General features: G+C 37.2%; 2 protein-coding genes across 4 annotated transcripts in view; both read left to right on the plus strand.

Annotated features, from left to right (window-relative positions):
* NKAIN2 (Na+/K+ transporting ATPase interacting 2) overlaps positions 1-2580 on the plus strand; it is an 841972-nt gene extending 839392 nt beyond the window's left edge. For all 3 annotated transcript variants that reach the window (XM_012721331.1, XM_004673826.2, XM_012721341.1), the window contains one exon: positions 598-2580. Coding sequence is in view for 1 of the 3 variants with exons in the window: in XM_004673826.2 (XP_004673883.1) it covers positions 598-607 (10 nt within the window). In the remaining 2 variants the exon portion in view is untranslated. The remainder of the gene's footprint in view (positions 1-597) is intronic.
* The window catches only part of RNF217 (ring finger protein 217), a 168240-nt gene continuing 154949 nt past the window's right edge, over positions 1515-14805 (plus strand). Inside the window, exons 1-2 of the mRNA XM_004674103.1 lie at positions 1515-1603; positions 4444-4605. Of these exons, the coding sequence (XP_004674160.1) occupies positions 1515-1603; positions 4444-4605 (251 nt within the window). The remainder of the gene's footprint in view (positions 1604-4443; positions 4606-14805) is intronic.

Genomic DNA, 14805 nt, shown 5'->3' on the forward strand with positions numbered 1-14805 from the left:
TTGCTTTTTTTTTTTTTTTTTGAGTTAAATTGGGTGAATGTTCTTGGCCAGAAATTATTCAGATTAACTATAATCCATCTAAAAAGGAAAGTTTTTCATATTTTTTCTTATAGTCTGGTAAACCTTTTTGAAATAAGTAATAGTCATGTAGCTGCTGCCAGAAAATATTTCTATGTCCATAGGTTAATTTTCCAACAAAGTAGTTGCTGTCCCTGCCACTGACCTATGTGCCCTAACAAATAGAGATCTGTGTGGGCTCCCTGCAGTACAAGTTGTGGGAACACTCCATGGCATTTGAGACAATATTTGGAAACATGGCATTCTTTCGGGCAGCCTAATCGTACAACAATACATACTCATTTCACTTGTCCCCAGAAATGGATTTTAAATTACCATTAAGTAGCCTCTCTATCCAAGAGGTTGAACTAAGGAACAAGAAAAGTAGAGGAAAATTGTCTGTTTAAAGCTCAATTGGGGCTTGGACCTTTTTTTTTTTTTTTCTTTTATTTGGCTTGTTTTTGTGCATGGAGAGTTGAGAAATGATGTTCACCCATCCCCCGTGGATTATTCAAGACATCTTTTCCTTCCCTCTCTTAGGTCGAAATAATGCAGATGGCTTCAGTATGTCAACTCCTGGACTTTTCAAAGAACTTGTTTCACAATGACCTCCTGCATTTTATGACGAGCAAGAAGCACCTGAGTTTAAATATACATACCTATTAACAAAATAAACATAAAACTCCACCCTGGGACACACACACAAAACCAATAGAGGCATACAACTATTCCACTCACCTCCTCTTTCTAATTGAAACAAACATGCAGGACATGCCCATCTTGGGCATGCTGGTGCCCTCTGCCGGCGATCTCACTCCTCTGCAGCCCAGTCAGTCAGCCTCTGAGCTGCGAGGTCCTCCAGGGCATATTTGAGAGCTCAATCTTCTGCGCTTCATACGTCTTGAGATAGCACCACGGCTATGTAGGCAACGCGATTGCAAAATAAACAAAACATGCCATAATGACGTTGTGACTGAAGTGCGAAATGGCAGGTTGTTTGCCCTAACGGCTGTACCGTACATACTTGCCTTAACCCACCTAAGTTGTGCGCCCAAAAATCTCAGTGCAGACATCCCAAGTCACTTCCTTTAGGCTAACACACTGCTATTAATTCCAAATGAGTTCAAGTCCGTGTGTTTCACGTCAAGGAACAAGACTGCAGAGCTCAGCAGCTCCAAAGTGTCTGTGTATGAAAACTGCCAGCTGTCAGCAAAGTGCTTTACCATTGAGCCGCCATGGTGGCCACAAGAGAGACAAGGAACCATAACGACAATAATCTTTCGTCATCTTAATAATCCTTAAATATGGCCGTCTGATGGTGTTGGGTAGGACAAAGTAAAACTTACTAAACTCACTCATCTATGGGAAGCAGAGAACAGGAATAGCTTAACTACTGATGTTATTTATTGCACTCTAGGTGCTTTTATAAGTATCTACAAATGTCTTTTACTAACAGAATGGCTGTGGATTTCTATCAACAGAGGCCAACTAAATATGTATTAGCTATGTTTACTCTTTTATATCTAATTCAAATTGAAAACCCGATGTAGGTGAACTTTTTTTCCTAACTTCAGCGTACGAGATTATTTTTTGGGTGGGTGGGGGGAGCAATAGTTACCTTGGTGAAATATTTGAGATCTCTTTGTGGTATTTGGGGGATCTGTTGTGTGTTAGAGTGTATTTTAATCCTCCTGTATTATCGTGGCAGAAAAACTGTGCTGTTAACGTAGTTGGCAACGAGATGCCTTTGGAAACTTAATAGTAGGTCAATGTGTTTATGGAATATTCTGAACTCCTAGGAAATTTTGTTCTATATATTCAAGCATCATTTGGTTTTCATTAGTGGAAAACATAATTAGCTCAGGTTTGTGAAGTACTCAGATGAGTCATGTTTTATCTTAGGAAAAACGTCCAATGCTAGAATGAGATTCCACCTGAGACACTAAAATCTTCTTTTAAATACCATCTTTAAATACAATGAAATTCAGAGTCGAAAGTTATAAATTGGCATGAAATAACTTTTCTCTTGGTTTCTATGAAGTTTCAGTTATTGGGTTAACCGACTTCAGGTTTAGTCCATCCAGATCTACATAAAACAGTCCCATTACTGTGTTTGCATGGGTGTCTGTGATATGCACATATATTCATTTTAAAATGATAAAGGAGCAAAGATTACTATTGGAACACAAACTAGGGGAAAAAAAAGGTTCCAGCACTTGTGCTTGATTTTTCTCAGTGGCTTATATGTGTTCATCCCTACATACATATATAAAATAGATAACTGCAACCATGTCAGTGAAACCTCTTTTGATGATTTATAGTGACATGCATGTTTAGTGTATGAGAAGACTATTTACTACCAATGTATTGTCCTTTGGTCCTTAACATATAAATACTAATAATGCCAGAAACTCTTCTAATATGGCTAGTAGTGCAGCCATTGAAATGAGGTTTCACTGTACATCCGTGCTGGGATGAGATTCCACCTTCTGGGACATGTATATGGAGAGAGACTTCAATGCACAGAGAATAAATAAGTCCTCATATTCCTGCTTTAAGTTGCAGCCAAGTAACCACCTAATCACTACTATCATCACCTCCAAAATTTTTAAAAACAGTGTTGACTACTAAAAATTAATCAGTGGGTAGGTCTTTTTCGGAGCAGTGAGCACAGTAGTGTGATTGTATCTGGGAAAACATCTAAATTGTATAGCTGTATCCTCCTCAAAATCCAGTGAAGAATGCTATTTTTCTAGGCTGAGCTTTTGTTATAAACCTAATATTCAGAAGGCAAAAGGTACAATCCTGATGTGTTTTTTTTTTTCCGTTTGTTAATTCTGAATGTATTTTTAACAGAGTGATTTTTTTGACTTACTAGTGTAATTTGCATTTTAAAAATAAATGGAAAAACAATGAAGTTTCTGCGCCATCCCTAAACACTCCCGATCCTTCTCACAATGTATGTGATATTGTCACTGACAGGAAAGCCTATTAAGTTTACATGAAGGCAATGCTGATGTTCTGTGCTGAGCAGGGATGTATCAGTAGTAAACAGAAATTGCAAGATCATGGCACCATTTTAGCTCAGTCATAGGTAACTTGGACTTTCATTATCTCCTGACACTAAGTATTCTATTTTATGACTGGCTGGAATCGACATGTTGTCATTTGGAGAATGTTTTTCACCTTCTACATGGAACTTACAGTTCGCATCAGGCTAATAGCTGACAGAAGTGTTAGGGCACTAGGTTAAAGGCTGGTTAACAAAGTAGGGTTTTGGTTGTTTTTCATAAGCCAGATTATTTAAATGTCCATCTACTGCCCCTGTAATAACAATTATGTGACGCATGTTGGTCTAGGGGAGGCAAGGAGAAGAGATGATGCTGAATTTAGGCTTGTAGAAGCATAACTTAGGTAAGGTTCACTATATGTGAAAGGATATGTGAAAGGATACGGATCACAGCTTCAGCTGCTGATGGGTCTGTGTCCTTCCACTCACTGCACAGATATGTGCATCCCCTAGAAGCCAGCATGCCAAAATTGATGGAAAACAAAAAAGGCTTCAAGAGAACATCCCCAAAAAAGAAAATCAACTTTTAGAATTTGACTTCTGAGGCACATAGTGAGAAACTGTGAATGATGCAGATTCATGACATTGATGGGTGTGCTTGCTATCAGGATGTTGCTTCACACTAAGACGTTAAATGCCCACATCTTAGTTACATAAAGAGAAATAAAGTTAATAAGGTGTGTGTGTGTGTGTGTGTGTGTATAACATACATAATACATTCTATACATAATACAAGGATTTCATTGAACACTGAAATCTGCACAGCTATTATGAATAATGATCACCAGTGACAACAAAGTAAACAAAGGTGATAGCCTCCAAGAGGTCATACACATTTATTATGTTCTCTAGTATCATAGTAAAGTTTGTTTTAAATATTCTGAAGCACTATGGAGTTTAGAAGCAAATAACTTAAATTTAGATGGATAATGAGAGTTGATATGTGTAAGATAAATTCAAGGAAGAAAAATCCTTTTATAAGCCACATGTTGATGTTCTGACACAGTCTAAACTGTTATTAAAATTAGCGTAAGCCTCTTCTATAATGAGAGCACAAAATTATGGCACCTTAATAATAAAACAGGTATATTTTTAGCCTCTCAGTCTACCCTCATATGAATTTAAGCTATAACAGCAATGGAGTAAAACAACTCCCAAAAAAGATTGCAAATTGATGCTGTCACCCCAAGGATGATGGATTGATTCAATTAATCAGTAAGTCTTCTCTAAGAGTCCTTCAGGGAGTTATTTACCAGAGGCATACCCTGTTTATTCCCCTTCTGTGAGTCTGTCATTTTTCTTCATTATTCTTCTAGTTTTGCTCATTATATCCTTTGGGGATATGTTGATCTCCATGTGCAGAGAGGTTCTGCACACAGCTGTCTGGACATAAATCTTTCAAGCTTCAAACTGGAGGCCACCAAAACACCTGAGCCTCTTGTCATTGTTCTCTCTTTCAGGATGAAGTCAAGCAAATGGTAAGTCAATGGGAAAACATCAAATTGAGTGAAGATGATGAAAAATCTTCCATTTGATAAGGATGTAACAACTTTGTGTTTCATATACCATGTAACTCACCTACCCATCTTCAAAAGCAGGTAGGAGAGGCAGACAGCAGACCAAGCGCTGGGTTCTAGGCTATAATTCATGGAAAAGAAATTATATTTGGTAATTATACTGTTTGGGGTATTAAAAGGAAAATATTCTTAAACCTGTAATATTTCTATGTCTAATAAGCCAAAACATCTCTCAGTTTCAGTTGTAAAAAATAAGAATTCAAAGAGAGGATTTCTGGAGAGAAACTTCAGTGCAAAATCTTGTTATCAGTATTAGCTATGTAGTTTGTAGAGCCCAGTGCAAAATGAAAATGAGGGGCCCTTTTTTCAAGGGGTGGGAAAAAAGATACTATTAAAGCTAGTAAATATGCAAGGACTTTTCCTTTTAAAATATCTTATTATAAAACATAGTAATGGTGTCAATAATATAGATAGCAAATCAAAATGTAAATTATGAAAATAATATTGGGTATAATAATTCAGAACAACATGATAAATACATGATATTTTTAGTGGGATATCATTATTAATCACGAGATTTTGACTTGCTTTTCTACAACTTCATTCATTAAGTCACCAAAATATATATAATATGTTTTCATTTTCAATCCATGTAAATGAGTGTGATGTCAGTCACTCTTGGAAAATATATCACAAATGATTTTTTGAAACTTTTAATTTTGAGAAAATGATTTCTGCTGATATAACTATTGCTGATCTGCAAAGAATATTTTATAAATGGTGACAACATTGGTATAAATTTCTGATCAATCATTTTTAAATATAAATTTAGGCACATGAATTAATGGTTCACAGAATATTTTTTCTAAAAAGATTTATCTTCATAAGAAGGTGTTGCTAATAGGTCTAAATTTAATAAATAAAAGTTACATTGGCATTCTCTGGTGGCGCAAATGGTTAGGACGCAGCACTGTAAGAGAGCTGCAGCCGCTTTAGTGTGAGTTCAATCCCCAGGCCCAGAGGTGATCCACATGGCACAGCAGACCTCTCCAGTCTTGCCCACTGCTCCCCTCAGCAGTGTACTTCATCGTTCGGCCTGTTCTGCTCCCCACTCTGTCTCTGCTGAATCCTCTCACTGCCCTGCACCTCTGGCTTGTACCCCAGTTCTGTATGCATAATTAAATAAATCTTTTTAAAAATTCATATAACTGAAATCATCTACTTACGTATTATTCTCTTACTATATTTTTAATTCTAATAAAACAATTTTTAAATTGTAGTCATCGCTAATAATTTGTTCATACGAAGGCATCATATCAAAATACAGTTCCCTTCAGTCTACTGCTAACACTACAAGTACTTGTTTTACAAAGTTGTGGGAGACTAAATTTTTTGAATAATTCTATTAGTTCTCTGATAGGCTGTTTTAGAATGTCCATGTGAATACGTTTACAGGTAATAACTTATTGACGAAGCTTGCCCCTGAGAAACAGCAGTTCCTGGCAGTGCTAAAGCACAGTTAATATTTGCATAGAAGTCGCAAGCACCAGCTCTCTGGTGACAGATGAACAAACCAGCCTCTCACAGTGCTTAGAGCAACTCACACTTTGTACGTCTGCTGCTGCTGCCCTTGTCACCACTGCAAATCTGATGCATGTTACTTCTCAGGTATCCGGTGAGCCTAGAAGCTCCTAGTTCTGGCCTAAACAGGCCTTGCTGATTGCTCAGCAGGCTTCCTGCTGCACTCAGGACCTGAGCAAGAGACAGGTGCTGCTGCTAAATAACAAACTCCCCCTGGGCATCGCCCCACAGTGTCTCCCCTAATGACCACATGTTCACAAATAATATATTGAGAATTTCACAGAGCGGGTAGTAGAGCATGAACCAAACACCAAAGTTCTCTGAGCATGATGACAATGTTTGATGGCACTAGCCCATGAAGCAAGCCCTGCTTGCTATAGAAGCCAAGAACAAAAAGTCTTCTACCTCTATTCACATGTCACACTTACTCCAGTGTTTCACTGGGATAAATGAATTAAGATATATTTCGCTTGTGATTAACAATAGTCCTGGAATAGTTTTTCTATGAATGAAAGAATGTTCATGTCTCAAAAAAAGGATAGATTGGATACAAAGGCTGGTGAATGTTATCAGAGCCTTCAGTGAACTGGATCAAATATCTGGTTATGTGCTTCAGCAGACAGATTTTTACTACATTTCTATTAAAGAACATGATTTTCTTGAAATGACTGAGATCCATGATGGTACATGTAGCTAACATTCCATAGCTATATTTCATTCTGATAATGAAAGTTTAAGAATAATTTTTTTCAATAGTAATATTTTTTCTCCATCCCTCATAAAAATTCTAAAATAAGAACTGTTGAGTTTAGTGATAGCATATTATCTAACACATTTCAAGTATGTTGCTAAAATACTATAGAAACTGAAAATATGCCTAATTATATTATATGTCAAGACATCATATATCAAAAGAGAAAACTGAAGTGATTTCATTTAATGTAATTAAGGTATATTCTATTTTTTCCTTCATTTTTTTATATGGACCTATATTAGAAGCACTAGAGTAGCAAAGTCCCATCCCTTACTACTCCCTTTTTCCATTTTGCAATGTTAGGTTATATTAAGGATATAAATCCTACACAATAACTCTCATGGTCACCACATCTGTGTGAGAGACCCAAATTTCAAAGACAGTCTGTCTGCGGAGTCCACAGTTCATTGAAACATCTAATAAAATCTCCATGACTGTATCAAAAAGATGTGATACATATACACGATGGAATATTACTCAGCAATCAAAAAGATTAGCACATGCCTTTTGCAGCCACATGGATGGAGCTGGAAGGGATCATGCTTAGTGAAATAAGCCAGAAAGAAAAAGAAAAATACCAGATGGTTTCACTCATAGCAGGAGTATAAAGGACCAGGGGGGAAAAATAATAATGAACAACTATATACCAGAGACCTTTTACAGGGCTGGAGTGGGGAATAGGATCAAAAATGGGGGAGTGGGAGGAAGTGCATTGGAATATGGTGATGGCACACAGATGATTTGGTGATAGGAAGCCCAGGGGGATTACAACTGAGATGGAAAAAGGCACAAAATGATGTAAAAATAAAACTATTATATTATTGAAAGAAAAATCTCCAAAGAACAATCAGTAGACTCTACAGCTGTTTTCTTCTAACCCCAACGATCTACCTATCTAATCATAGTGAATTCTTATTCACTTCACTCACAGAGCATGTAGTTCTGACCCTACTCAAGGAACTTGCTTCCATCCCACCCACTTCTCCAAATATACTCCATTAAGACATAATGTGGAACTTTCTGACAATGGAGGCCATTGGGCAGAGGGTGGAGCACAGGGAAAGACCCTGCAATTATCCCTCTGTAAGGTTCCTTCTGGCTTAAATGTGATCCTAGTTTTATCACAGATCTCTTTCACCAACATGCTTTCCCTGTTTGTGCAGGGAGAAATGAAAGCACAGTAAATCTTGGTAAACATGGTCAATTCTGAAGGAAAACAAGACACTTGTAATATATTGTGTTTATAAATTCCCTTCTCTTATAAGTCCCACTTTGGTGGTGCTTGACATTTAAAATTGAAACTAACAGAGATATACTGAACTAGAGTAAAAAAGGATATGGATAGGCAGTAAACCAGGACTTGTTAAATATGTGTTGCCCATGCCATTCATTCTTACAGGCAGGATTTAGTATCAGTACAAAATGTCACATTTTCTGAAATAACTCCCCATGGTTCTCTACCATTCATGCCAAGTATAATGGTATACCATCATTCTTTCCCTCATTAAATATCTACTTGTAATTTCTCTTTTTTAAATAATGTCATTTACAATTAAAAGTCCAGCATGTAAACAAAAAGGAAAATATTTTCCTAAAATAAGTACCTATGATTTGTCTTTTCTTATATTTTACCCACAAAATTCAACAGCATGTTATATGCAGTTTTGATTATTAGTGAGTGGTCCCAAATTCTCATCAATCTTCTTCTGCTTGACAATTTAAGGAGATGGAAACACACACAACCGTTGATGTGACCCTCAAATTTTAGTGCTGGATATAAATCACTGTATTACTTTGCTGCTGTAACAAATTATCACATAAATATTATCTTACCTGTCTGGAGATTAGAAGTCCAAAGTGAGCTCTAAGGAGCTAAAATCAAGGTATCAGCAGAACTGTGTTCATTCTGGAGGCTCAAGAAGAGAATCCATTTCCTTGTCTTTTCTGGTTTGCAGAGACTCCCTGTTTTACTTGCTTTTCAGTGCCTTCTTCAGTCTTCAAAGTCAGAAATGTAGCATCTTCAAATCTCCCTTTACTCTGCCACTTCTGATTTTAGAAGTCACAGTCCTCATTCTAACACTGACCCACTTCCCTCCCCACCTCCAAGTATCCTTGTGACGATCCAAGATAATTTGCCCATCTCGAAATCCTTTATATCAAAACTGCATAAGGGACTGCAGAAACCAACATACTCATAGGCTTTGATTATTAAGAGATGAGCATTGTTGCAGGGACATTATTCTACCTACCGCAGTCACCGAAGTCTCCACACCCTTGTGTAAGATGTCCCTGCTGAAGTCAACCATCCTAATGGCTACTATGTAATATCATTAGGTTATTAAAAAACCTTCAAGCAGTTATGGAATTATTAACAACAAGTCCCCTATTTTCTAGACATAAGAATTTGAATCCTGGAATTCTAAGGTGGAGCAATCTTAATGATAAACTATGTATACCCTTTTTAACACAGGAGTCATGAGACACTATTTCAGATGAAAGTGGAAAGAGGAACAACTACAATGATTCTCACAGAGCACTGCTATTTCCACCGAATCATATTGTTGCTGTAATTTGAATTTTAACACACGTTTAATAAATCACTTCTAAAGTCTAAGTATGAATAAAAAATCTCTAAAATGATAACTACTATGTATCCACTTGTAGAATTTTATAGAAGTTTTATTTATTATGATATGGATCAATCATTTGCATTCACATCATATTGGCAAGCTATAGAACATTTTCCACAGTTTACTATGTTCATTAAATAAACATAATATTTGCATATATTAAAAATTAAAATGCTACAGTAATGTATAAAATGACAAAAAAAGTCATCCTTCCCATACATTTACCCTATCTCCTCTTCCTAAGGGTCATCCTTCTCCTCATTTCATGTGTCTTTCCAGACAAGAATATTGGCACATAGAACAGGATATGTACATAATGTTCTTTGTGTGATCATTAGAAATGTATTGAAAAGTAACTTTATACATACAGCACTTTACTTTTGATCCCTTACTAATTTATCTATTCTCCTCTATAGCACACTTTTTAATCAATGCAGAGTTGATTTTATGATGTAGAGAACCAGAATATATGTAACTGCTTCCCTACTGGTCAATATGAATTCAGTGTTTATTTTTAGTAATAAGGGGCTTTTTTTTTATTTCAAAGTAGATAATGCATACATTTGGTTTGATCAAAAAGGTCTTTCTCACATTTCTTCTTCTAACTTTCAACTTCCCTTTTTTTTTTTTTTTTTTTTTTTTTTTAAAGATTTATTTATTTGTGCATACAGAACTGGGGTACAGGCCAGAGGCTCAGGGGCGGCGACAGGCTTCACCAGAGACAGAGTGGGGAGCAGAACAGGCAGATCGACGAAGTACACTGCTGAGGGGAGCAGCGGGCGGGTCAGGAGAGGTCTGCCACGCCATGTGGTCACCTCCGGGGCAGGCGGGAATCGAACTCATGCGGAAGCGGCTTTAGATTCTCAGTGCTGGGCTTTAACCCGCTGCGCCACCAGGGAGGGCCTCAACTTCCCTTTTTGAAGTCAGTCAGGAAATACATTCTGTGGGTGTGCGTTGCTTGTTTGCCCTTAACAAAATTTCTTGAAGCTCTTTTAATGGCAACACATGTCCTCCAGTGAAATCTGTTCCATATCATTTGATTATCAACAGCTCAGGGAAAAACAGCTGTCGTAGAGAGGATATTTTTTTTATTTCCAAAATATTAGAGCTGTATATTTTATGGTGATATAGATCTTATTAAGTAAGGCAGTCGAGATTATCAATTTTTTTTTTGTTTTTTTTAAAGATTTATTTATTTATTCATACAGAACTGGGGTACAGGCCAGAGGCTCAGGGACGGTGAGAGGCTTCACCAGAGACAGAGTGGGGAGCAGAACAGGCAGATTGACGAAGTACACTGCTGAGGGGAGCAGCGGGCGGGTCAGGAGAGGTCTGCCCAGCCATGTGGTCTCCTCCGGGGCAGGCGGCAGGCGGGAATCGAACTCATGCGGAAGTGGCTTCAGATTCTCAGTGCTGTGCTTTAATCCGCTGCGCCACCAGGGAGGGCCGAGATTATCAATTTTTTAACAAAGTTCTATTCTTCTATTCTGAGACCATTATCACCTATATTGCCCATTTGAGGAACCAACAATACTCTATAGAGAAACTCTTCCTTTCTCTATTCCAAGTGCACTGCCCAGCAATTCAAGAAGATTGGCAATTACTTTGTCTTCAGTGGTGACAGAATAATTTATGACTGCAAATATTCTGGTAAATATTTCTTTAAGAAATCTCTGCATGAGATCCGAAAGATGGCCGCAGAGTAAAGACGCGGATCAGCACCGCCTCGGTAAACATTGCGGAACAAAGTCCACAACCCCTCAGAAACCAAAGGACGACTGAGGACACATCAGGAACAGCCATCTGGTGGAAAGAGGTAGGAAGAAACTGATTGACTTGTGCACACAGTGACAATGTTGTACGGCAGCCCCCGAGACGCTGCTACTGACAGAATCCACGCGGGGACTGACTTAGAGCATTTCATATGGGAGACCCACCACTGAGTGGGGTGAAGGGGAGCAAGAGTAAGTGTTTCAGAAAATGGATGCACTATTGGACAACTATAGGAGCAGAGAGGCATAGTGGTGATTATTAATTTAAGACTAAAGCTCTCAATTTAGAACAGTTGGGACACAAATCAGTGGGGAGAGTCAGATTGGACCATCTGTGTCTCTTCATAGACCATGCTATTTGCAACTGAAAGTGGGAAATTTAATACACCTGCCATCCTCCCTACCCTTTCCCAACCTCTCCCCAGACCTAAGCCAAGATTATAACTGACCATGTTACCAACCAAAGTCAAAGCACATGTTAATAGTAGGTGCAAGCCCACCGGAACAGGCTCCAGGCTGCAAAAGCAGAGAACAACTCTTGGCTTGACCCTATCTCAACTCCAATCCATGCCCAGGCTGCATCTGGTGCTCAGACATAGCCTACAGCTGGATGCTGGCATGAGACTCTATGAGACCCTGAGGTTGAGGAGCTGGCCTGCAGGAGGGGATTACTATGGAACCTCACACACAACACAGCACATTTGGAAGCTTGAATCTCCAGCACTCCCTGGAGATGTTCTGTCAGGGCCATAACTTCACCTTCCTTTCTCAGTATTATTCACTGCCAGCACCAGTTTTCCAATCACTTCATCAGGTGCAAAGGCAAATCTGAAAATCTATCCCCATTAAAAAATATGAAAGCAATAATAATAAAGATACAGAAGAACACATCACAAATGCTGGAAGAAAATTTAAAAAAAGAGAAGTCAATCAAGCAGAGCTCCACAGTATGCCTGAGAAGGAGTTCAATGTAGCAGTTATTATAATGCCTATAGAAATCAAAAACAAATGGGCAATGTAAAACAGGAACAGAATAAAGACTAAGAAAATATGAAACAATTCATTACATCAAGTAACAATTAGAACTAATGGATCTTAAAAAAAAATACTATAACCAAAATAAAATAAAGGGGCTCAACAGCAGATAAATGCAAATAATTGAGAGAAGTTAGCTCAAAAACATAATGTCAGATAATACACAAGTAGAATAACAAAGAACAAAAGACTTTTCAAAAATGAAAGTAGTGTAAGAGTGTTTTAGGACTAACCTAAGGTAAACTAATAAATAGTACCCATTTATTTCTCCCAGAAAGAGAAAGATAAAGGCAGTGAAATTTCATTTTAAAGAATAATTGTTGATGACCATTTCAATGTGCAAAACCAGAGGTAGTGATTCAAAAGGGCCACAAAGTGTTAAAAAAGAAAAAAAAAAAATACAGACACACAAAATAACACTAGGACAACGATGGGCAGACCAACAATACAGAGAATAAATAAGGAAACCATTTATTGTTACTACATACTAGCCTTAAAAGCAGAACTAGACCAAACAGGTTTAACGAATATCTACAGAACACTTCACCAAAAAATCACTGCCTATATATCTACTTCCCCCACCCCACAACGGGCACATGGAACATTTTCAATAGACCACCAGTTGGGACACAAATCAATTGTCAATAAAATTAAAAGTTCAAAATGATACCAAGTACTCTCTCTTCGTCAAAAATCTCTACCATATATGTTTTCACTTGTTTCTTAATATTTAAAAAAAAACCAATCTTTGATATAATTTCAGGAAGAGAACTCATATGTCCAGAAACAAGACAAAGAGGATCATGAGTTCTTTCTAGGATGAGACCTAGTGATACAATACAGTGTTACTGACAGGTGCCATAGATGTATAAATTGTCATGAACAAAATAGGCGACAACTGCTCTATTTTCACTAATAAGAGAAATGGATAACAAAGGATCTCAGAAATATTTAGATATGCAAATTGCAATAAAGGTGGTAGTGAAACACCATATTAGATTCCAAAGAGGTTATATTTTCACCAACTTTAAAAATTGTTTGTAAATTTTATAAATACAAGCTTTAAAAATATTTTTATACATTCCTCCTTGCATAAGTAAACGTACACTTTCAAAAACTATTTTTATTGGAATATTCTCAGATTATTGTTAAGTTTTACTTTTAAATGTTCAGAGACCTCACCATGTGAGTGGTCAGATCTTAAATATTTAACTGACATTACAAATGAATTTGAACCTATTCAAATCAACTCATATGTATTATGGATCTCCTAGGTACTCTAAAGTCTGATGGAGTTTTAAGACTAAGATAGCTGTTTCAACAAACATAAACGCATGGTTAATATGCAGTGAGTGCTATAGATATAATAGCTGATAGGAACCATTATGACTAAAAACAAGTAGTCTAAATTTCAATGATTTATTTTTTATGCATGTTACTGAGATTTCACTAAGCAAATAAGAGTGAATGATCTTCGAGAGGAAAGATAAAGTACCTCTGATGACAGGCACTTACATTATGAAAACACTTGCAAATTGTTCATAATCTGGTGTTGCTAAGTAGTATAAAGAACAAAGCAGTCAACTACAGAAAATGTAAAGTATAAGTCTCAGGGATGCCCCATAGATAATAAGAACTCTTTTTATATATCCAAATACCAGAAGAGATGGTCTCTCCCATAATAGGACAGTCGCCATCATGTCCACACCTGCTTTTCTCAGGCTACCTCCTACATTTTGTCATAATCAGGATCTGCTCCATTTTAGAAACATTGAATTTACTGACCACACTTCATCATCACTGTTCTTTCTGGTCCCCAAGAGTACTGAGGAGTTTAACCTCAGAGAGATCTCAGGTCCATGGACCTTTCTATTTCCTCCAGTCTATCAATTCCTTATTGAGCCCTAATCATTACAGTTTTCCAGATCATTAGCAGCACTTGAATTATTGAACATACCTACCTCCAGTCCCCTTCCTGGAGCAAAACCTTTTCTCTTTTTGTTAAATGTTGTTAAGCATTTATATGAATATGGGGATGGCCTGAAGATTCTGTGCACTGAAAAATCATGAGGTAGACCTGTAATTGAGCAGAAAAAGGAGTAGATAAAAGCTTAGAAAAATAGCATGGAATTGGCATAAAGATTGGAGAAGTCAACATATGTAAAGCAATACTTTTTGGGAATCGGAGGTGATTTAACCACATTCCAGCCCTGAGGTGAATGTGATATAGGAAGATAATCATTATCCCGTTAAAAAGCAAGAAATCAATGAGAGACTCTGGCAAGGAGACAAAAATGATATTACACCTTTTGGTTTTACCACTTGGTAGAACAGATATTTCAACTGCAGTGGGGAAAACTATAAGAGTTTGTTTGGGAATGTATATTAA

This window comes from Condylura cristata, unplaced genomic scaffold (assembly GCF_000260355.1).
Source record: "Condylura cristata isolate star-nosed mole 26May11 unplaced genomic scaffold, ConCri1.0 scaffold00001, whole genome shotgun sequence".
Lineage (NCBI taxonomy): Eukaryota > Metazoa > Chordata > Mammalia > Eulipotyphla > Talpidae > Condylura > Condylura cristata.